A 24884-nucleotide genomic window follows, 5' to 3' on the forward strand; every position below is an offset into this window, starting at 1 on the left:
GACAAGAATGAAGTGAGCCAAATATCATTAGAATGGACATGACATTGCATGAAGCAGGCAGGTGAACTCCTTTGGTTGGGTAATACATAGAAAATCACTTGGATAATCACTGGGCATATTCAAGACAAATGAAACTCAGTTCCAGAATAAGACCCGGAGAAAAGTTAGGGCTCCAGGCAGGCAGGGGCAGCAATTTCCATCCCAAGCGAACACTGCTGAACTGCCGCTGGATCTCAGCCAGCAGGCAGAAAGAAAATGGGTGAGACTATATGGATCACTTTTGAAAACTATCTGACACTAATTACCAAGTTTTCTTAAGGCAAATATGACTGACTCAATCTCCTGAAAACTACCAAAGTAATTTCCAAGTGAAGAAGTCACCCCAGGCCAAAATGATCCAATCTAGAACTTTGGGAGTGCTGGGGCTTCTTTTTTTTTTTTTTAAAAAAAAAATATGGAACACTTCACAAATTTGCATGTCATCCTTTTGCAGGGGCCATGATAATTTTCTCTGTATCATTACAATTTTAATATATGTGCTGCCGAAGTGAGCACGAGTGCTGGGGCTTCTTAGCCAGACCACTAAGCATCATCTCCTTCCTAATGAGATTCTGCAGACGCAATATGGACCAAAACTACTGGTAGACATGAATTATCTCATTGGAAAAAGCCCAAATTCGATACTGCTACCCCTAGCTGTATATCCGTGAGAAAGCGGCAATACGTCTTTCTCTATATCTCTAAAATGCATGTATATCTACCTGTCCAATTCAAAAAATTGAGATATGCACCATGAGGAGCCCTAGGAAAACTGTAAAGCTAAAGGATTACATAACTGCAAGTTTTATTGTTGTTGTTGAATCAACTACTAGTCCTAGCAAATCACAATTCTCTTATATTTCCTAGATATGCTCTTTGTTCCCTTATTTGGAAAAGCTCCAATTTTGAATTGCTTTTCAATTTCTTCACCAAAAACCAAATACACCTGGTTGCCTTTTCAAGTGAGTAGTTGTGCATGTGTGTGTGTGTATTTGTTGTGTGTGGTTTTTTTCACATAGCATTTAGGTTTAAGAGACGAACAAGGAAAAACTTTAAGGAAAAAAGTGTAGACCATAAAACAAGATCACAAATATCTTCCACGATGCTGATCACCTACTCCTCTAGGAAGTAAAGATTCAAAAGATACCACCATGGATCCTTCTGGGGTAGGGGTGGGAAGATAAGGGGAAGAGAAGCAAGTTTTCAAGGAAGATATAACTACAATTATTCATGTAACTCCAAATGCATTTTTAAATTAGATACTACAGAAATTTTCTGATGAGCTATCAATACTAATATCTTGGTAAGAAGATATTAGTAAGAATTTTCACTGACTAGAATGAGAATGTAATTAAAAATTCTCATTTATAGGTTTATATCATCTAAATTTGAATTTCTCTATGAAAGCACTACTAACATTTGGAGTAGAAAAGTATTTGTTGTGGAGGGCTGCACTGCAAGATAGTGAGCTGCACTTTGGTTATAATAAAGACATTAAAAGTCAGTAGTAACATTCCATTCACCTCACCTAGTGTGACAATCACAAATATCTACAGACATTGTCAAATGTCTCCACAGAGCAAAGTTCTCCAGTAACTCACATCAGCTTTCTTCTCCCTTCCTTGCTGTTGTACATGTCCTTACATTCCACAGACTCTTTTGACCAAAACCCCTAATCCATATACAGTTGCCTTAGCTCTCTTTGATTACAACTTCACAATGAATCACTGTTCAGTTCTGATTGATTTTTGTAGGTGAGGCAATGTCTGAATGATACTGAAAAACTCTCTATACCCTTTCAACACTATTCTTTTTTAACAACTTCTGCCAAGAAACATCATAATTAAAATTGCAAACAGCACAGAATCAGGCAGATATCACTTCATGCAACACAAAAGCACACATGTGGGATATGACTGCCACACACAAAGCAACTTACTGGAAATAGGCAAACTGACAGGTGTTAAATGCTAAATAAGAAGCAAGCCAGAAATAAAGACTTTAACGGGAAATTCATTTTTTCATTAACATGATTGGTCCTTAACAAAAAAAAAATAGTTCTCAAGACAGCTAGTTTTTCAATTATGGGATGTCAACAATAATGATTTACCAAGTGCTCAAAATTTGATGATGTATCTTCTACACAGTGAAGTATTACTTAGACACATCACTTGCTCTAGATTAAAAGCCTACATACACTTGATCCAAGTAGTTTATTTTACTGCAGCAAATTTAAGAATACTGATAACAGAATATAGGAGAAAAATCCCATATTATTTTGATTACAAATGGTTTAAAATGTACTCTTTTCTAGATACATATTTATGCCATTTCTATTATTTTAAAAGTCATGCATTAGTCAACAGACTATTTTGCTTTGTGATATTACCTAGATACTAAGCTGTATAAGAAACAGTCTATAAATTAAATATTACAGTATACATGCAACAATCTTGAAATATTCTGCAGAAGCCATTTAATGAAAACCCCAGAGAGAGTGTTAGCTTCTGAGTTATGGCATTTTGCTTCCCTCTTTAAAAAAAAAAAAAAACAGAATCAAATGATGATTAAGGAGAAGTAGGTATAGTCACTGAATTTAACTATACATTCCCAGTAAGTACTTGTTCTCAAGGTATTTATATCCCCTTTAAAAGAGGGGGCTGGGAGACAGCTTAAAGGACTGATATGCATGCTTTGCAAGTGGGAGACCCAGGTTTGATCCCCAGCATGGTCTTATAGCACAAATGAGCACCTGAATAGCCAAGTCTAGAATAATCCCAGGTATTGGATATGACCCAAAACACTCTCTCCCAAAGGAGAAAGAAAAAGAATTTGTTTATACCATAAAAATAACCTTCTTCTAAAAGTTATCATTCAATATACTTAAAATCACAAAGAGATTTTTCACAAGTTGAGACAGCTTTCCCACAATGAACAGAAAGTTTCATTGCCTAAGAGTCATGCTGAAAACTACCTGTTCACCTTCACTGAAAAAATGGGAAAATGCTTTCAACACAAGATCTGGATAGAAGATAAAGTGTCTGTAGTCTGGCACTTTGGAAATGGGAAGGCAACTTGATTTTTAAACTAAGTGCCTAAGAGGTACTTGCAATTAGCTGCCAATGGCTCAATTATACCATTGACCTTTACAACAGTGATAATACTTTAAAGAGTAATATTAGTAACTTCCAAGATCTCTAAATTATCAAAATCGCCAAAATGCTATCAAAGGAAGAGAATCTGAAAGATGAAATAAATTAAAATAGGAGAAAATAAAAGACGTTTAGCTACTAAGTCTTAGGCAGATAGAAACAGTTGACATGCTTAAATTCCCTCCCTATTCAAATGAGCACTGTAGCACTGTCCTCCCGTTGTTCATTGATTTGCTCGAGCGGACACCAGTAACTTCTCCATTGTGAGACTTGTTATTACTGTTTTTGGCATATCGAATACGCCACAGGGAGCTTGCCAGGCTCTGCCAAGCACTATTCAGATAAGATTTATAAAATTACATAAATTTTGCTAAAAAATATTAAGAGAGAGATCTGTCTATTCTGGACTAGGGAAAAAATGATTCTACACATTTAGTGCATAGGAAAAAGTAAGAGCATTTCTCCCAGTTATTCTGGAATTGGAAAATATTTCCAAGAAGCTGCCAGAATACCAAATGACTTAGAATTAAACGGTAGACCAAATTTGAGAATCTGCTATAGTTTAAAATTATAGTGTGAAAATTTTGATATTTGACACTATTGAAAGCCATCAAGGTTTTGTTTTTGGTAGTACTAAAACACCAACTGGATTCTATAGCATATCTGTATTATAACTTTGACCCTAACTGGGAGTATTGAAGATTTTTCTAAGTATTACTAAGGGAAGGACAATCATGCCAATTGCATATACTCTCAAACTCAAAATAAATGCTAAACTGTTTTTCCATCATAGTTTTTTCCCTAAAATGTAGTCGTTTGAGTTTTAACAAACAGAAATCAGAATTTTAGCCTATGTAATATTTAAATCCCTAAATAAGACAAAATAAAGTACAAAATATAAATTCTTTTGTTACCTTAATCCTCCTTAAATTTAAGAAATATACACTTGGCTTTTTTGTTGTTATTGTTTTGGGGCCACACATGGCAGTGTTCAGGGCTTACTCAGGGCTCTGTGCTCAAGGATCACCTTTAGCATTACTTCGGGGACCATATGGTGTGCTGGGGTTCAAACCCAGGTCTGCCGCACTTAAACTTGCAATGCAAGTGCCTTACCCACTGTACTAACATTCTGGTCTCCTAGACTTGGATTTTAAACTTCTAATCATTTATTGCTGTCATATAGCATTACATGCATGTGCAGAAGTATGACCACTAGGTTATAACATTAAGAAAGAATTCCCATTTTAAAAATTTCATGCATAGCACACAGCACCCCATTTAGTGACATGCCAGGAGAGAAGTGCAATGACATGTTATACAGACAATAACAGACAAGATGCATACATTTTTGTTATGAACTACAAAACTTACCCATTTTCACCATAAATCTTTTGAAAGAGTCTAAGAAACCAAAAAACCAAAAATTAAAGAAAGTCATTTTTTCCAGTTAGGTTGTTCCAAAATGTTCAAGGTCTTTGACTTAAGACTCTAACTAGAGATGGACAAATCTCAAAAGGTTGCTTCTTCTATCACATTCTTAATAATGACTCAAATTCCCATTGATCTCATAACTCAAGGAATTCAGATTAATCAAGATAAAGGCTTTTTTAATTTACTTTGAACCAACAAATCCATAACAAATAGCTTACTCTTGCCAGGAACTAATAAAAAAGATATGGATCTACTAATTTTATTCAACCTAATCATATTTGTCCATCTCAAAGTTCAACAAACATTCATCAAGACAGCAAGTTGCATAACACATAAATGCAGAATCCTTATCAAAATGGCCATAATTACATAGACAATTTAGATAGCAAATAAAATTCATGCATTTTACTAAATTTACATCAAACTTTATGAACTAAAAAAGTCACACAATGATATTCCAAGAAATGTAGGACAAAAATCCAAAAATTAAAATCGGATCAAATGCAATTTGCAATGCCATATTTTAAGGGAAAAAATTTTAACACAAAAATCATCCATTCCAAATCTCCAAGTCAAATGACAACCAGATTACTTCAGAAATGCATGGACCTGGAGAATGAAAGTCATTAAATATAATGGAAAACATTTTCATGAAACATGCTGCAGGATGTATCTATAGATTTCCTAAGGTCAAAGGCAAGGTCTGTGTCTACACCAGCTGAAGCAGACCAATTGGTGACTTAGGGATGTGCAAATATGGAATTGCACCTTTCCCCACAACATGACTACAGGTTTCTCAAAGCAAAATAAATGTTTGCAGGATGCTTCCAAATGGCTTGGGACATGCAGAGTTGAGCAACATGATGTCACCTTCTCACACAGATTACACAAGACCAGGACAAGCAAATTCCTTGCAGAAACACACTCTAACCTCTCAACCATCAGCCGTTTCCTGTGCCTAAGCCTGCTGGCCTCCCGGATGGCCTCCCATTTTCGCAAGTCGGCCTCACTGCAGGGCCCAGGGGTGAAGCTGATGGGAGGAACAGCCGTTCCCAGCTTCCAAGACTGGATCTTACGCGTCAACATGTCGTCTTTCTTCTGTTGGTAGGAAGGAACCAGCACGCGACAACTATTACTCTTTTCTTTGGATGGACTTGTCCTCTCCAGCATACAAAGAAACTTTGCTTGAATTTCTGGAGGAAGTGTCCAGGGATCAGGGAAGGGAACTGGTTGGTAGCGATCTGGTGCCCCCGACAGAGGCACCTCCTTCTTCTGCGCAGGGATCCGGCGGATGATCATGTCATCTCTTTCTAAATCAGGAAGGACAAGTTCCCCTTCTCTACACTGCAAAATGATATCTCGCTCTATAGGATCTTCATGCTCAGAAAATCTTCTAAAGTCTTCAAAAGCCCGTAGGACACAGGGGTTGGCATGAAAAGCCCCCATCTTTCTGACAAAGAAATCATCGTTTTCTAAGTCGGGGTCCAAGGCTGTCATCTCAAGGTCATCTCTTCTGTACCCTAATGCGTAAGAGGGATTCCTTCTGCGGGTTATGAGCCTGGGGCCCGCAGTGGGATCCAGTTTGGCATGTGTTTCAGAAGACAAGACGTCATCCGAGTATGTTTGGAGGGCCTGAAGTAATAAAAACTGACTGAAGCATAGAAAAGAAAAAGGAAGGGAGAATCTTATTAAGTTTGGGGAACACAGGTCTTTAGGAAGAGAGCAACTAGGCAGTGACAGTGGGTACGTTATTCTAGGGGTCACAGGTGGGATGCTTGCTGAGAAGAATGAGTGGCACTTAATGCCACCTCCCTCACCCTCCCTGGGTATATCAGGGAAGAGGCCAGGGCCCAGGCAGGAAGGGTGGACCCAAGGGTCCTGGGATGGGGCTAAAGAAGGATGAGAAAACACCTTCCTGAAATACACACTCCTGAGATTTTTGGCCTTCTTCATGCATCAGCCATAAGAAATTAGCTCATTCCCAGAGAAACAATCACAATCTTAGAGTGTTTCAAGAGCAGAGCTTCAGGCACTTTATGCAGTAGTCAATGTAGTCAGGAAATTTTAAGGGGATGAGGGGAGACTTTGAAGTTTTATAAAAGACCCTGATGAATTCTTTGTTTGCATTTTCCCACCAGATTTTGGCCATTCCAGCACCTAAATATGATCTCCTTTCTCCACATCTCCACTTGTAGCACAACTGTAGAATTAGGCCAACTTCCCCAAAGCCTTTGAGAAATGGCTTTCAAAAAAAATGCATGCAATCATAGACTCTGTCATACATTATTGTCCTGAGGAGGATTTACTCCTATAGAATTCTAAGCTTACATGCTTGCACAGAAAGCAGGATGTTACAGATTATGCTTTTCTACTAAGTGAATAGGGAGAGCTCCAGGATTCAACACGTCACGGTCAGAAGTTAAGGTAGCAGCAGAAGCTGGGACAGATGTCGCAGGCCAGGTTCCAAGCAGGCAGGCTCATGCAGACAGGTACACCTGGGCTCATCTGTAGCACCACTGGTTCTCCTGGCTGCATGGATGTCCCATGAGTTTCTGGCCCGTTGGGTAGCCAGTTCCAGCAAGAGTGAGCGTCGCTGGAGACTGCTTTCTAGCCTACACTCTGTGTTTTGCATTCTACTAAAAAAGGCGGAGCTTCTGTCAGAGCTTGAGTCCTCATCCTCAGAGTCGGGGTTCCTTCTACCATGGGGTAATGCGGAGAAAGGAAGGAGGAAAAGAAACAGAATTGGAGAACACTGAACCAACTAAAATAAAGTCACCCTATTGACTGCACTCAGAAGAGGGCTCTTTAAAAACAGACATCCTAAGGTTTAAGTGCAAACGACAATCTTTCTCAGTGACACCGGTTCTAGAACGATTGGAGGGAAAATTAACTTTTGTCTCTCTCAAGAAATGCACATACAGAATGCATCCAGCCAGAATACTGAAGGAATAGCAGAAACATGCACGGGGACAAACCTGAATCCCTGAAATTCTTTATACCATGGTTTATAAGTTTCCCTTTTGATTCTTTTCCAGTTCACATCTTCTGGAATCCAACATTTGGGAAGAAACTGATCAAAAGCATTCCCTGGGGTCGGCAGGTTGGGACTTAGCTTTCGCACATAAAGATCATCCCTGGCGATGCTGCGCATGCGTGTCCTTCCTTCCTCTTCCAAATAGCGAGAGGAGTGGGAGGTTACTTGTACTGCTGACCAGTTCTCCACGCGCGTGCCCCAAGTTCTCCTCTCGTGACTGTTCAAAACATCCAACCAGTTAAGACACTATAGGAACCAATGTGGCCCAGAACACAAAAGGCATGCTTTCTGGCTCACAAAGTTTACACCGTGGCGCATGAAGCTATTTAGTTCCCCTTCTCATCATGACAGGTCCTAGAACAAAGTGGTGGCATTACAATAGCATACTGTATTAGAGAGAACAGCTTGATACACGCAGGTTGAAGATGGGTTAAAGGGCAAACTGCCACACCACGCGGCATGTTACTTGATGGATTAAGATTCCCCAGCATAATAGGCATTCCGACAGAGAAGGGCTGGTTCTGACCTTGTCACTTCATATAGTGGCTAGAGGGTCAGTGGAAGAAAAGAGTTTGTGAGCAAGAGTTAGGAGAGATGGTTTAAGATGAAATTCTCAAGCCTCCCTTTCACTTGGCTAAATCATCCCAAACTACTCTAAGCAACATTTGCTCATCCACCAAGTCCAGTTCACCGTCAGATCCCTCCACCCTCCCCATAGCAAAATGGATTTGAAAAGTCACGCTCTGCTCTGCCACGCTGATGGGGAATGGAAGCTTTATTTCTGTGTCCACTGAGATCAATCATGACAGGGGAAAATGAAAGAAAAATAATACATCAGAGCTCATCGTGAACCATCTAGATCATTCCCCAGAGATGAAAGATACCAATAAGCTAAAGGCTTGCATTGGGGATGGGGGGAGCAGGGATGAGAGGGGGAGAGGAAGTGTTAAGATCAGGCTTAAAATAAGCCTGATTACAGGCTGACATTCTAAAACAGAAGAATTCTCTCCAAGAGAGGCACGACTGAAAACAGAGGTAAGAAAAGAAAATTTTGGTTAGAGAAATACAATACAGAATCCATGAAATATACTTTAAATGAGAGTCCATCGATCACGCTTAAAATCCCAGCAAACTCACAAAGTACCTTAAAATTCTATCATTAGACCAGTACCTTGGGAATGGTCCATCTGCTCCTGCATAGGCCGGGCTTGCCCAGCTTCTTCGGTTATCTTCATTTTTGTCCGGTATTTTCTTCCTCAAGGGCGCTGGCACATAGGATGGCTGTCGACTTTTGTTGGGCAAGAAGCGATTGAAGGGTAAGGCTGACTTGGGCTCAATCACTGAAGTCCTTCGATAGGACATATCATCCTTATTGTAATCCTGCATTTTGAAGGTAAATTCAGAATCGGTGTCACTCTCGCCACCTGGAAAACAAAAGGCACGAGAATCTGCCTTACTCTCCCGATGATCCATCTAAATGAGAGGCACAGAGCACGCTGCTGTCTTTCCCCTGGAAACCCGGCACTCGGCTGCTAACTGCAGGGAATTATTTTTAGAAATTTGACATGAAGTTGTGATAAGATCCATTAGGAGGAACTTGTTCCACATGCTGGAGCTGCCTGCAACACATTCTTTTACCATTGCACATTCTTTGCCAGAAAAGTTTCTATTTGTGGCTGAACCCACTTTCATCTTGCTATCCCTTGCCCCTTCGACTTTTCATAACATCTGTTAATGGGACACACATCAATAAGATGAACAGAGTCAACACTACTTAAAATTGCATCTAGAACAAATTCTAGGGAAACTCACTAACTTCAAATCAAGCCGGCAGCTATCTAAACTTCTGAGATTCGAGATAAGGGCAGATGCAGGAAGTGAAACAAAAAAAGCACGAAATCACAAAACGGGTCCTGCCAATTGTTAAAGTCAGACTCTAACTCTATGAGCACAAGAGGTAGGCGGCTGCAAACCCAGAGGAATTTCAGGTCTCAATCCTAAATGGCAGCACAAATCCAATAAAACATTTCATATAGGATTCAAAAGAAATAAGAAATTAAAATCCATCCCTTATGATCAGCACAAATTCACAACCTCGCAGTATCTATTTTTTCTTTACATCTTGATGGTGGTGAGAACATTATATTTACAGAAACATTTATTTGCCATTTTAATCCAGTTCAACTTGAGTGGCTGGAGGTTTAGAGGTCCCAAACTTATTTGGCCTATCACTAGCTTTTCAGATTATTTTTAAAAAACAACCACCCAGAACCCCCTTGGAAAACTACCTTCTTTGAGTGAACAAACAGAAAGTGCCCTCTGCATTGTTTCAGTAACTATGGGGTGGGTGGACAGTACTACCAACTTTGCTAAACAATGAGATCAACCATCAGAAATTTCTGACGTCACCAAATAGCCATAAGAATTGGGCTTGCATTGAAATGACTGATTTAAATGTGATATTGGGGTTTTGAAAGATGACTACTTCCCACAGCTGACCCTTCTTTGTCCAGGGTCAGCTCTGGTCCTAATAGAACCAAAAAACATTATCTCACAGTACGCTAGCAATATAGCTTGATCTGTCAAAGCTCAGGGTAATACTGTTCTATTAAGATCTATCAGATATATGATTGGTATCTGAAGCAATTGCTTCATTGGGGGAGGGGGTTATGGAGAGCAATATGCTATTTTTTCCAGTTTTGCTTATTATTTTTTTAAATCCTTTGGAGAAAAGAAAAAGAAAATTACTCAGGAAAGAAGGCATACTTTTACAAATTATTTTTTTTATGTTTAGATATACCCATTACTATGCTCATAAGCACAGGTTGTTAAACTTGAATCTGAAGAGAAAGTAATTGGGATAAATTATTGGTAAAAAAAGATCACAGTTAATATATCTCCTCCCTGGACTGCTCTGAAACTGGAAGAACAAGTAAAACTAACACACTTGTAGTAGGACTATACTAAGAGAAGAAATATATACTAAATATATTTTATAAATATAAAATTTATATATACAAATATATATAAATATAAATTATATCTATAAATATATTTTATATATACAAATATATATAAATAATATTTATAAGTATAGGTTATATATACAAATATATATAAATATTTAAATTACATATAAATATACTAAGAGAGAGAAAGGGAGAAAGAGAAGGAGGGAAGGAAGAAGCAACAAAGGAGGAAGCAGAGAGGGAGGAAGGAAGTTTTCTCTATGAAAATTCATTCTCAGAAAAATACTTTACCTCAACAATCATTCAATTTTTCACTCTCCCATTTCCTAAATTCTCATCATATACAAACAATTCAAGAGGCAAACAATGAATGGGCAAGAAAGTAAAAAAAAAAGTGACTCACCTTCACGTCCCCCTCTCAGTGTGATATCAGAGGAGCAGCTCGTGAATGACCTAGACCCCAGAGAGTCTAAGCTCTCGAAGGAATCTTCTCTCCTGTGGCTCCCTGCAGGGCCAGGAAACTCCCCTCGCTCTACACACCAGCTATCACCGTAGCCACTGTCCCTGCCACTTCTTTTCAGACCACTGCAGTCTTCAAGTGCCTAGAAGAGGCATGTTGGAAAAGTAAGTCAGCAAGAACTTCCATACATGCAGTAGAGATTTTTTGTTGGTTTTTTTTTTTTTTTGGATCTTGGTCAAGTAGTGACCAGCTGCTAGGTGAGGCAATGTGATTTTCCTTTTAGAGATAATGAAAAACACTGATTAGAAAATCTGTTTTCCCACAATACTTGTTTACTCTATTCCCACAACAATAAGAGGGTGTCTAATACTATTCAATGAAGTTTAACTATTTTAAAATAAGATAGGAAAACAGTTTGATTATATTTACACAATCCATCACACTAAAATCAATTATTTTATAATAAGCTCATTATGCTTATTAGCTAATAATAAGCATTAAAGAAGTCAGAAAAAAAAACTTCATCAACTTTTTAAATATCAAAATTAAGAAGACTGTATCCAAGAAATAGTTTTGCGTGGTCTGCATTAAGGCAGTCAAGTTTATTAACAAAGGAAGATTTATTAAAGAGAGAGAGAGTGAGAGTGAGAGTGAGAGAAAGAGAGAGAGAAGTGGCAAGGACTCTCCCTCCTCCATCTACACTGCAGAGAATTAATTTTTAAATGATCATGAAACCTTGATCTAAATAAAAGAAAGCAGACTTTTTTACTGTCATACAAAACATTTTCCTGAAACTAAATTAAATATCTGCTTGGCTTAAGTAAGTTATATATGAACTAAGGCAAAGATCACTTAGCTTTAAGTTTTGAATCACATAGAATTGACTCAAAAAGGAATTTCTAATTAACATTCCTTTATGTTACTAGCAAAAGACAACTCTACTATTTAAATATTATTATCTATCATAAACAGCTTTGTAACTGTGTATCTCATGGTATTTCAATTAAAAAATATTATCTAGGTAAAATTTATAAAGCCCATGACATAGTTCTGATGTAGAGTTATCAGCAAAGAGCTATAAGTCTGTAATTTAAAATAAGGTGAAGGTACTTTAGTCATTAGAGTAAAAATCAGGAATGCTTTACCTTCCACAAGCTTACTAATACAGATACAGTTTAAAGAACCTAATTATTCCTAAGAAATATAGCACATGTGAAGCATGAAGAAATCATGACTCAGATACAAAATATAAAAGAGATGAGAGACAACTGGGGAGTTTTGAATAGGGACCATTACATAATTAAAAAAATATTTGTCAAATTTCCCAATGAGGTGTTGTAGATGGGAAAAATATTCATACTCTTTTTCTTTTTTTTGGCAGGGTGGGAGTGCTCACACCAAACAGTGCTCAGAACTTCCTCCTGGCTTTACACTTAGAATCACTCCTGATGGGCTTGGGGACCATATGTGAAACCAGAGTTGTTCACATGCAAGACAAGCACTCTACTTGCAGTACTCTACTATCTCTCTGGCCCAGTGCTCATACTCATAACAGATACATGCGAAGTATAGAGGAGTGAAATATCTTCAAATAACTTTAAAATGGTTCTGTAAAAATAGGAAAATGTGTAAATAGAATGTCCAATATTGGCTTTAATAATGAGTTACGTGGTATAGAACTGGGTATTTATACCATCCTTTCAACTTTTAATTCTGAATATTCTCGACTTATTGAAAAAGCTGAAAAAGGAGTCTTTACAATGAATAATTAGCAGCTGCCTCAGCCATACATTTTGCTATGACCAGATCTGTCAGTTCATGGTTGAACTGTTTGACAAACGTTAGAAGTTCCAATAATGTCGAACAAATTTATGTGTGATTCCATGTGTTATAGACGCCAACCCGCTGGGCAGGAGAACTGACATCCTGTCATGATGATACAAGTGCCTACCTTGCACTCGATCTCTAAGCAGATGGCAGTGCTGATACCTTCAACGCAGTCTCAAAATAGAAGAATTTTAAGTAAACTTTTGAAACATCAGATGTATTAGACATGCATTTTTTTCCCTTTGAGATTTAGAGTTTCACACATCAGATGACTTTTGACCTCAAAAGTTAAAGTTGGGTCAGGGGAGTGATAGCTCATAAACTGGAGAGATAGCTCATAGTGCATGTTTTATACATGTGATTCCCAGGTTCTCTTCCTGGTACTACATGGTCCCTGGAGCCTTACCAAGCATTAAGCTAGACACTGTCCTTGAATATCATAGGTAAGCCCCAGAACCCAAAACAAATCAAAAAATGATAAACTTATGATGATTCAGACATTCAGCCAACACAAGAACTTGAATCTGGCACTAGTGCCTGGGGATTGCTTTTAGTTTTAGTTTTTTGAATGCATGCAAGGCAAATGTATTTTGTCTGTTGTACTATCTCCCCAGACCCATGTTGGGGTTTTTTTTTGAGGTGGGGGAGAGATTCATTTTACTTAGGAGATTTCATACTGACAAGTCATCTAAAATTACTTGCCTTCAAATTATAGAATGGCAACTAGTACAACATTTAATTGTATTTTGGATTGGCCACTGAGCATCATCAAAATCAATATGGAAAAATTTAGGAGTACAATTATCTATATTTTAGCAGAACAGATATGAAACAGTAATTGAAAAGCCACACATCACTTTTGGCCCACTCCATAATGATAAAATGGAACTTCCCATGTATTTTTATCCATTAAAAATTCTCTTTTTGACCTACTCTGATTTGGCATTAGGAGCCTTTCCAGCAGAAACATACTGTATTGTAGATTGTTCAGCCTGAGTGAGACTACCATAAGAGCAATCAAACACAGTTAGAATATGAATACAGAAGCCAACGTACTACACTGTTTTTCTTGAGGTATTTCCTAAATGAAAGTGTTACATGGCAAGGCTGCACTTATACCCAAAGCACCCATCACGTTCCATCAGTAGTGTTTTCTCTCCTCCACTGCAGATCCCATCTGCTTATGTGTCTCCACAGATGATGTGTTCTATGACAATGTGTCATTGTCTTGGAAGTGTTTTTCAACACCTAATGCAATGCTCATGCATGATCATCCCAATTCTTATCCTAATCAACTGATTTAAAGAACTGGAGTAGAAAATTTGAAGTATGGACTCTTCACAAAATTTTTAAAAAATTAAAAATAAATATTTGAAACTTTTAGGTTCTATAAACTCATCTATCTGTACTATATTTAGCTGGGCTCCAGCAAAACTATTTTAAAGACTCAGGCAGATGTAAGACAATGTAATTACTTTTACCTTTGTCTAAAATGTCTATCTTCCAATAATGGGAACCAACATTTAATTTTAACTTTCCAGTGTGTCAAGAGACTAATGCTACATGCTTTATTCCTATGAAGTCATTTACTCAACACAAAAACCCATGGAGCAACTCCTATTAGATGGTTAAATATTATCTTGACTATATATATTCCCAGCACTGCCTAGTCCCATGGATAAATGAGCTTCTAGAAAAAATAATTTTCTTGGTATGGAGCAAAAGTATATCAGGTAGGGCATTTCCCTTGCATGCAACCAACCGGGGTTTGATCCCTGGCATCCCATATGGTCTCCAGAGCACTGCCAGGAGTACTTCCTGAGTGCTCAGCCACGAATAATCCCTGAGCATCTCCAGGTGTAACTCAAAAAGCCAAGGAGGAAACAATAAAGAAAAAAATAATTTTCCTATTCAGATCTTATACCAGAGAAACTGCTTTGAAATAGATGCGCTCCATGGTAGTATATACTAAGCTAGCAAATGAGCAATGGTCCTCTCTACCCAGTCTAATCTAGAGTGAAACAAAGATCATCAGAGCTGTAAAAGAGAAGTGGAAAGGAAAAAGGAGAGGGAAAACTTGATAGAAGAGTAGAGAGTGAAGAGGAAGAGAAGAAAGCAGCAGCAGTCTTAGCTATAGTAGTCATCTCAAATAGATGCGAAGACCTTACCTTAGTCAGAGTTTGTCCTAAGAGATTCTCAAATGCTTTCAGATTAAGATAGGGACCATTATAGTAGGGGTTACTCTGTGCTTTTCTTCCCAGCCAGTACAATGTTATCAAAACCTTTGAAAGAAAATTTCATAAAACAATAACATCAGTCTATTTAGTAACTAAATGCAAGCTCAAATCAGATGAGCACTGTAACATATGTATGGTAGAAAAAGTAGCATTTTAAAATTATAGAAAGAAGGGTCACTGAACATCTCTCTTCTTGAATTTCAGTCTCTGACCGAGAAAATTCTCAGGCAAAAGCTCAGAAGCCAACAATTATTTTCATACTTTACCTAGTACAAAAGAAGATGAGAAAAAAGTACAAAATGAAAGAAAAAATTAACCTTACTATTTAATAGGTTGAATCTTATGAATTCTATCAAGAAAAATTGTTAACTATTTACGATGACAAATATTAACTCAATTTATTTTGGTGATATTTTGCTAACTTTTTAAAACTACTGAGTCATTACCTTGTATATCTAAAACCAGTGTTCTAAAAGGAATGCCCTGCCACAGAGGCAGGGTGGGGTAGGGGGATGGGGTGGGAGAGATACTGGGACCCTGGGATACTGGGATACTGGTGGAAGATGGGCACTGGTAGAGGAATGGGTATTTGATCATTGTATAATTGAAATCCAAGCACAAAAATTTGTAAGTCTACAACTGTACCTCATGGTGTTTCACTAATAAAAATTAAAAAATAAGTAAAAAAATAAAACCAGTGTTCTCTGTCAATTATTTAGTCTAAATAAATGAACTTGTAAAGCAAGAAGTACTTTTCCACAACTTACAGAATGAACACTTAAAATAATTCTCAATTTCCTTGATAAGGATATTTAATTGTTAGGTTTCTTTATTCTTACATTTTTAGAAATCCTTATAATATATGCACAGTATTAGATATAAGCACGTGTGTGGGTCTGCACACACAGACATACAGCTATAATCCAGAGTTCTCAAACATTCAGTGTTTTTAAAGTCAGCTTTTTAACTTATTCCCCCAAAAATCCTGAAATAAATTCACTTAACCAGAGTGTTACATTTCCCATATTTAGCTTAGTCTAGATCATAAAGTTATAGAATGTATACTTTAAACATATCTGAATGTATTTATGGTTTCTGACAGTGATAGAGAAAAAGTAGAAAAAATACTTTAAAAAGAATACAGAGTAAATCAGATATTGTTAGATCCACTGCCTTATGACAGAACATGAAAAAAGTCATTTATAATTTCCATTAAATATATCTTACATTTTTCACTCTCCTACTGGTCTCTTCTTGCCTGTAAAGAAAAAAGGGAAACTATTAATATTCATGAACCTTAAATTATTATCTAGGAAAAAAACTTATTTGTATTCTAAAGTTCTTTCAATATGAATACAAGCTAAAAGTTCTGAAATCTTAGATTGCATCTTTCATCTAAAAATTTGTATTCTTTATTTTAAAACACAATTAGTTTTCTATATTTAAAAACAAAAGCAGAATTTCCTTTTTCCTCTTACTTTATACAGTGATTTTTAAGTGAATTTTTGTATTTTCATTTTAAACACTGAAAAGACAAAGTGGGGGAAGTGTGCTCATGGCAGAAAACTCATGAAAATGGTGTGGGAGAGGTGTTAAGGCAGGGAAAAAAAAACCATTCTGCGCTGGTTTTGCTTTTCTTTATTCACAGGGGTTGTTCACTCAAGTTCTCCAGAGAAAACTGCCTATGGTTCAAGACACTGTTGATGTTGAAATGGATGTTTCAAAACTACAAATCATTCTCTAACTGAAGAGATTAAACTTTACTATAAGAATCAGGCTACCGAATGTAGCCTGCCCACACGGCAGAGTCTGGCAAACTCCCCGTGGGGTACCCAATATGCCAAATACCAGTAACAATGATGGGTCTCATTCTCCTTAAGAGCCTTGAACATAATCTCAGGATGAGGATGAAGGAGACGTTACTGGGGCCTGCTGGAGGCAATCGACGAATAACAGGATGATTTGTGATTTGTTTGTGATAAGAATCATGAGCTTGGGTCAGAGAAATTGTACAGGAGTTAAGGCACTTGGATTGCATGTGGCATTGTATAGTCCCCAGAGCCCTTTCAGATGTGAACTCTGAGCTCAGAGTGAATAGTGAGGTCTGAGCTACACCAGCTATGATCCCCCAAACAAAAGTGAATAACAAGTTTTATCTCTCATCCATCAAAGTATAAAAATGTATTTGTGGAAAAAGAAACGAAAGGAAATAGTTGTTACCACACTCCTGAAAAAAAAAACATGAGTTAATAATAATAGGAATGAAGAAAATTTCCATCATTACTTAAACTTGAGTTGGATTGTTGCAAGTTCAAAAGAAACAGATGACTTCTGATTCTGAGGTGGCCTTACAGATTAAACCATAAGTAGTCTATTTATGTGATTGTATGATGAAATATGTATACATGTTATCTATAACATATAAAAGACATAATATTGGGCTTTCTGGTATGGCCATGGCCCCAGAGGCACACGGACCTAATTCGGAACCCAGAGGCTTTTGGCAGAGATGTGAATGGACTATGCATTAAGCTATGGTGTTGTGTCCCCCCTCCCTCCCCATCCAGGGAGGGAAACGGTGTCTGTCTCTTCTGCCTCCCCGACCCCCGGCGGCTAGTGGTCACCACCTCAGAGCTTACTGGACAGCCAGGTATGAGCCAGCGGTGACGAGGCAACTGCGGCCTCATGAGATGGGGTGCAGAACCGGCATGTCCTTCTTGCCCTGCTGAGACCACGAGTTGCCCCCCATAAGCATCTGTCCCTCACAGCCATGGACCCAGAGGCACACAAACCAATCTTGGAACTATGCAGCTTTTGGAAGAAATCCCTCCAGACTTAATTAGTAAAATATCAGAAATTCAAAATCATATGCTCTACATAACCAGCAATAGAAAACAAATTGTTTCATGATGCCTTTCCAGTAGGTTTGATTGTTGGGAGAAAATTCCAAATAATAATGGTGCATCTTTTGTCAAAATAATAAATTTAATCAAAGTAGAGAGAGAGTTAAGTGGAAATAATCTGCCTCATAGGCATGGGGAGGGTTAGGATGGGGGGGTATCCTGGGATTCCTGGTGGTGGAAAATATGCGCTGGTGAAGGGATGGGTATTTGATCATTGTTTGACTGAGACTTAAACCTGAAATCTTTGTAACTGTTCTCACAGTGATTCAAAAAATAAATTAAAAATAATTAAATAAATAATAAATCTAAATATTCGTTGCTCTCTATGAAATAGTTTGCTAAGTCTTATGTTTATTAAACCCATTTTCCCTTTTCTTGGGTCAGGAGAATCACTATGATTCTCTTCTGCCCTTTTATGCCTATGAAATAAAATTTATTTTGTAAAAAAAAGACCTATAATGTTAAATGTATATGAAGACAAAAAGGTGAATGAACACACAAATACTGAAATTAGCTTTTATTCAAAAACTAGAAATTGAGCTTCCATACGACCCTGCAATACCACTTCTGGGAATATATCCTGAGGATGCAAAACAGCACAGTAGAAATGACATCTCTTCCTATATGTTCATTGCAGCACTGTTCACAATAGCCAAAATCTGGAAACAACCCAAGAGCCCTAGCACGGATGACTGGTTAAAGAAACTTTAGTAGATCTACACAATGCAGCTGTCAGGAGAGATGAAGTCATGAACTTTGCTTATAAATGGATAGACATGGAGAGTATCATGCTACGTGAAATGAGTCAGAAAGAGAGGGACAGACATAGAAGGACTGCACTCATTTGTGGAGTATAAAACAACATATCATGAGGCTGACACCTAAGGATAGTAGATACACGGGACAGAGAGATTGCTCCGTAGCTGGAACCCTGCCTCATGAGCAAAGGGGAGAAGGCAGATATAATAGAGAAGGGATCACCAAGAAAAAGATGGCTGGAGAAAATGGTCAGGATGGGAGATGTGTGCAGAAAGTAGATAAAGGATCAAACATGATAACCTCTCAGGGTCTGTATTGCAAACCATAATGCCCAAAAGTAGAGAGAGATTATGGGGAATCATGTCTGCCATGGAGGCTGGGGGAGGGTGGGAAAGGGGGGGGGTATACCAGGGATATTGGTGGTGGGGAATGTGCACTGGTGGAGGAATGGGTGTTTGATCATTTTGTGATTATAACCCAAACATGAAAGCTTGTAACTATCTCATGGTGATTCAATAAAATTTAAATAAAAAGAAATTAGCTTTCAAAGATTTGATAAGAGAAGAATGATTATTTCCTTCCATTTTAAAACACGTTGAAATTAACCTAAACACATGAGTTTACCCATAAATCAGCTTTTAGGAAATAAAATTCACAGTTCCCATACTACTGTGGAAATGTCAGTTGGTTTAATCACTTTATCTAACTGCTAAACATTTGGCAGTATCTATTTCATGCTGAATTTGAACATTGTTTATGACCCATTCATTATACTCCTAGGTCTATACTTGCACAGTAAGTTTACTATGAAATACTTACATAGTAATATGTACATAGCAAGTGTACTAAAATATGAATGAAAACCAAAATATGAAAATTCATTTCATATAGGAACATGTTTAGAGCAACTCCACTCATAACAGAAAAGAAACTGTGTGTATTCCTTTACCAGTAGACTGGATAAATTGTGGACTACCCACACAATTAACACTGATGATAAAAACAACCTGCAACTGACTATGGTTCAATCTTACAAACAAAAGGAAGCAGAGAAAACAAGGCACAGAGTGCAGATTATAGTCTTCATAGCAACTATCAAATCAGGGTAAACAAAACTTTGATGTTAGAAGTTTGGATAATGGTTAACTTGTGGGGGAAGATAAAGTCACTGGGAAAAAGGCGGGAAACTTCTAGGGCACTGCCAATTTATTATGTCTTGATCTGGAAACTGGCACTCTACGCATGTTCCTCCGCTATAGACTTTGCACTGTAAATGTGAAATATGTATGCTGGGGCCAGTAAGATGGTACAAGAAGTTAGGTCTTTCTCTCACTTGCAGCTGCGTCTATAAGAGGGGTCCCAGAGCATCATAGTATGTGACCCAAAACTCAATGTCCCTCAGTAAGATAATAAGAAGAAGTGTCCTTTCTTGTTGGTGTATACTTTGAAAATATCAACAAAATATATTTCGTAGTCAAATCCTCAAATCATAGATTGTATCTTGAGTAAAATGCAATCATCTTGTGGGGTCAGCCAGAGAGGTGGTCAAAGGTAGAACATTTGCTTACATGTACAAGGCCCAAGGCCCAAGTGATCCCTTGCACTATCACCATAACTAAAAATCAATATATATTTTTGAAGAATTAAGTAAATATTTAAATTGGCGAAATGGACCAAGGATGCATGTAGTTCAGTGACAAAGCACTTGCCCTTTACGTGTGAGGTCCTGATTTCAATCCCTAGCAGCACCAACCCCCCAAAAAAAGCCCATATCCTGCATAAATTCTTCCTCCAACATATACATTCCTATTTACTTTTTATTATGATAAAGAACTCATTATAAATGCAAGCAATGGCCTCTTCCCTAATAAACACTAACAACACAGTGTGACCTTGGCATTGTAAGCTCTCCCTCACTTCACATTCCCTTCTAAATATGAGCCTTTCTAACATGCTCTTGAACATAATGATACATGGGCCAGCCAAATGAGTGCTGTATCACTGAAGTATAATGTCATAAATTCAAGTAGTCAATGATTTGCTGAAGTGAGCAGAGTTCACTCTTACACTCAAGTGCCCGACTATATGCCATGAGGAACAACTCCATGATCTTTTAAATAAACAAACAAACAAAAATACTTGAGCACAGAGGGGAAGTCCAGCATACCAGATGCTCCAAGAGCCAGGTCTCAAATGATTTAAGACAGGGGCCAGCACCCAAAAATTATTGTTAAAATCGTCTACACTCTCCATTATCATTTATTTCATTAACAGTCATTTATTTCATTAAGTTTATTTATTTCATAAAGTTATTTATTTTATTAACAAAAATATCAATCAGCAAGAAAACATCAATCATCAAGAAAAACACCTAAAATGCTCCAAAACTCAAAACATTCATATGATGCCAAAGAATAGTTAAACTGCACTCATTTTAGGGGTTGGAGAGATGGCTTTAAGGGGTGGAGTGCACATTTTACAGGAGGGAACTCCAGGTTACACCACTTAGAATGGTTGTGTGTGTGTGTGTGTATGTGTATGTGTGTAATTTTGACTCAAATTGTATGGACATTCATAATTTGAGTTCTTCAGCCTATTATTTTTAAAACTGCAATCAGAGGGAATTCTCTGCAATCACCAAAGGCCAACAACTCCAACATGCTGAGTACAAAGATTCCAAGCTAGATTCTGCTCTAAAAAGGCATCCTCGCCGAACTCTAAAAGACAGAGACTAAAGACTCCAAATTTGCCCAGCCACCCAAATTTACCATAAGAAGAGGGAGAGATAAAACAGCAACAGTTTGGGGAAAGCCACCAGTTATATAACTTACTAGCCCAGTGTATGTAAAACACTGATTTAAATACTACAAAGATATCCAGGATTACTGAGTACAGCAGAAAAATAATTTCCTCCTCTGTTAATGGAATACCTCCAGCAATTAACTTTGCTGACAAAGGCCAGGAGACACACATGCCCATCACAGACCTCTGAACTCTCTGCCAGAGGTCAGGAAAAGAGCCACAAAGTCTTCCGGGGCCACACCCAGCAGAAAGCACCTTCTCCTGACAGCTACCTGACAGTGCACTCCAACAAGACTGGCAGAGGCTAGTATCAAGAAAGCAGGTGCCAGCTCTAGCCCAGGAACCCGGACAAATCACACGCAAGATTAGGTGCTCTGGCAGATTCAAGAGGGGCCTGGCGTGGTAGCAGATTCCACACCAGCTCCTTCTCTGGCTTGGCTCAGAGGTCAGACCTCTGTGGTGTGAACTGGGACTGCACTTTTTACTAACGGCGAGAAGCTATCACCTTACCTAATGCCTGTAAAATGGGAAGAATGGCCTGGGTCTCATGGCTGGGAAGTGGAGAATGTTCAATGGCTTAAAGCAAATATAGCAACAAGTCAAGGTGATCTGGCCCTGAAGATCTTCTTAAATACTCAACCTAAGTGCACCAGTAAAGGAAAATGCAAAGCGAACAAGCAAGTGGCCCCATGCATCAGGCTCCTGCCCCCCCCCGCACCCCCCCACAAAAAAAAGACATTTCAGTGTAACACAATCTAAGGCATTCTTTCCTGTGAGGCTGCGCCTGTCCTCTGCTTTGACCATGGAGAAAAACATTATTTCTACAAGGTCAAACAAAGGCCAAGGGAAACTGGCCTGGCATTAATGTCACTGCTGAAACCCTCACCCTGGCACCAAGGCCGCCTCTCTCACCCAGCCCACATAGAACAGATCTTCCCAGTCCAAGGAACCCTGGACTTTTGCAAAAGTTCAAAGTCTAAGGGAAAAAGAGAGACCAGAAGGGTGAAACATTTTTTCCTCTCCCCTATGCCCCTCATCTCCTCTTTCCTTCCTTTCATCTCTCTCAAGCCCCTCTCCCTTCCTCGAGTTCTCTCTTCCTTCTCTGCAAATGCACAAACACACACACAAACACACACACACACACACTCACATGTTCTTCACATGTTCTGGCCAAGAGCCATGGAGCACTCAGATGTCCAAATACAAATTAAGTTCCTCAAGTCACTCAGAGCCAATCCACCAGACCCAGGACAGAGAGATGGAGGAAATTTTCCCCCAAATAAGAGTAAAGTTTGACAAAGCTTAAAGCAGGATCCAAGCCACTTTCACGGGTCTTGGCGACCCTTTTCCTCAAGGTACCAACCTTCATTTGCCACACCGGAAGGTCCCCTCTCCAGCTCCATCCAATATCACAATCCCCCTCAAAACTGAGTTCTTCCAGACTGCAATAGTCTTCCCTCTCCCCAAATCCCAGCTTCTCATTCGGAGTCAGCCACCTTTGCTGAAGATCAAATAGTATTCTGACAGAAATAGAAATCCGAGTGCAGAAAAGGCTTTCGAATGGAGTGGCAGGATTTCTGCCCCAGGTATCACCAGGAAAGATCTCTCCAGTGCACATGAAAAAGATGAGACACTTGCGTTCCCACCCCCACTCCCAATAGCACCTCTGGATAATGAGAAACATGGAACTCAGTGAGGGACTGTGTGTCACTTCCTACCCACCCCCCTCCCTGCAGCATACACGAATCTTCCATCCACCCCTAATCCCACACTCCCTGTCCTTTCCCCACACCCCCTTTCCTGGCTCAAAATGCTCCTCCACCTTTGTCCCTGGAATAAGTGCTGCGTGATTAGGTTCCCAGGCATCCATTTCCTCAGGGTACTTCCCAGAGCTGGGTGTGGGAGCTTCCCTGGGGGGCCCCACCCTTCTCCAGCTAGTGCCAGCCCAGCCCTACCAGCTGACTTGGATGTGGACTCTTGGGAAATGGGGTGAAGGTGAGAGGAGCTGAGCTCGCTAGAAACTTGATTATCCTCCAAGCCACTCAGGAATCTCTGCCCCTCAGTCGCTGCATATGAAGTCAGGCCACCTGTTCACAGTGTTAAAAAGAGAAAATGAAGATATGAGAGCTTACTCATGAGTAGGAAAAAGCCACGTTGACGGTATCTGCACGCACTGGGTTTTATCAGAGACACAAGGGCTAAAGGAAGGGTGTGTGTGTGTGTGTGTATGTGTGTGTGTGTGTGTGTGTGTGTGTGTGTGTGTTCTCTCCTCAGGAATAAAAAAATAGTTGAGCTCACATCCAAATGAAGTTACGTTCTATGTGCAGTGTGCAAGGGAAAGCAGAAAAGTGGACACATTCTATGCAGGAATCAAGACAGGCTGCTTCCAAGTTTTCTGAAAAACTCCAAGGATACTAAGCCCAATTTTAAGCATAGTAGGAAAATCATTTTATCACTACCACCTATAAAGAAGGGTCTCATTCCAAATGCAGGAACCAAAGAAGGTATTAAAGTATCAAGTAAAGGGGCCTGAAAGATAGTATGGGGAGTAGAGAGTTTGCCTTGCTTGAAGCCAACCTGGCTTCAATCCTTGGCATCCCATATGGTTCCCAGAGCACCGCCTGGAGTAACCCCTAAGCATCTCCGGGTGTGATCCCCCCAAAAAAATCAAAAGGAAAATAAGTATTGATGAATAACCCCCTTTTTAAAACAGTAGTTTTCTTTTTCTATAATTATTTTCCATTGTATTTACTATTTACATCTCTTCAATTCACTGTTCTTCCTGCATTAACATATGCCTCAGAGACCTGAGCCCTATGAAAACAGGATGAGAATGCTATTAGGGTCTCCCAAAGAGGAATCAAAAGCTATGCTTGGAGTATCATACTTCACTCAGGTGAGAGAAAGAATCCACCAACAATCGAGAATTAGGGATGCTGTCATGTTTGCCACGGCGTCGAAAATCAGATGGGCTGGACATGTAATGCAATTTGAAGATGACCACTGGACTAGAGCCATTACCAATTGGATTCCACAGGATGTCAAAAGATAGCGTGGCTGCCCACCTACAAGATGGTTAGACTTCTTCATCAAGACCCTGAACAATTGGTTTGAGGCTCTTCATGATCCTGGAGCGAGCATACACCATTGGGCTACACTAGTACGTGACAGGGACAAATGGAGATGTTATTGGTGCCCGCTCGAGCAAATCAATGAGTAACGGGATGTCAAGCGATCAAATGATAATTATTTTCAGTCCAGCCAGTATTAT

General features: G+C 38.9%; 1 protein-coding gene and 1 non-coding gene across 6 annotated transcripts in view; both read right to left on the bottom strand.

Annotated features, from left to right (window-relative positions):
* The window catches only part of LMO7 (LIM domain 7), a 152731-nt gene that overhangs the window by 53972 nt on the left and 73875 nt on the right, over positions 1-24884 (bottom strand). For 4 of the 5 annotated variants that reach the window (XM_056109695.1, XM_056109697.1, XM_056109700.1 and 1 more), the window contains 7 exons: positions 16377-16407; positions 15081-15194; positions 11029-11227; positions 8828-9080; positions 7598-7873; positions 5554-6273; positions 4563-4592 (listed from right to left, as the gene is read on the bottom strand). In XM_056109695.1, coding sequence (XP_055965670.1) covers positions 4563-4592; positions 5554-6273; positions 7598-7873; positions 8828-9042 — 1241 coding nt within the window. In that variant the 5' untranslated portion in view covers positions 9043-9080; positions 11029-11227; positions 15081-15194; positions 16377-16407. The remainder of the gene's footprint in view (positions 1-4562; positions 4593-5553; positions 6274-7597; positions 7874-8827; positions 9081-11028; positions 11228-15080; positions 15195-16376; positions 16408-24884) is intronic. The other variant, XM_056109699.1, reaches the window with a different exon arrangement.
* LOC130019455 (U6 spliceosomal RNA) lies at positions 449-555 on the bottom strand. Its single transcript, XR_008791784.1, has one exon. It is a non-coding gene; the product is annotated as a U6 spliceosomal RNA (small nuclear RNA).

This window comes from Sorex fumeus, unplaced genomic scaffold (genome assembly GCF_029834395.1).
Source record: "Sorex fumeus unplaced genomic scaffold, SorFum_2.1 ptg000008l, whole genome shotgun sequence".
Classification (NCBI taxonomy): domain Eukaryota; kingdom Metazoa; phylum Chordata; class Mammalia; order Eulipotyphla; family Soricidae; genus Sorex; species Sorex fumeus.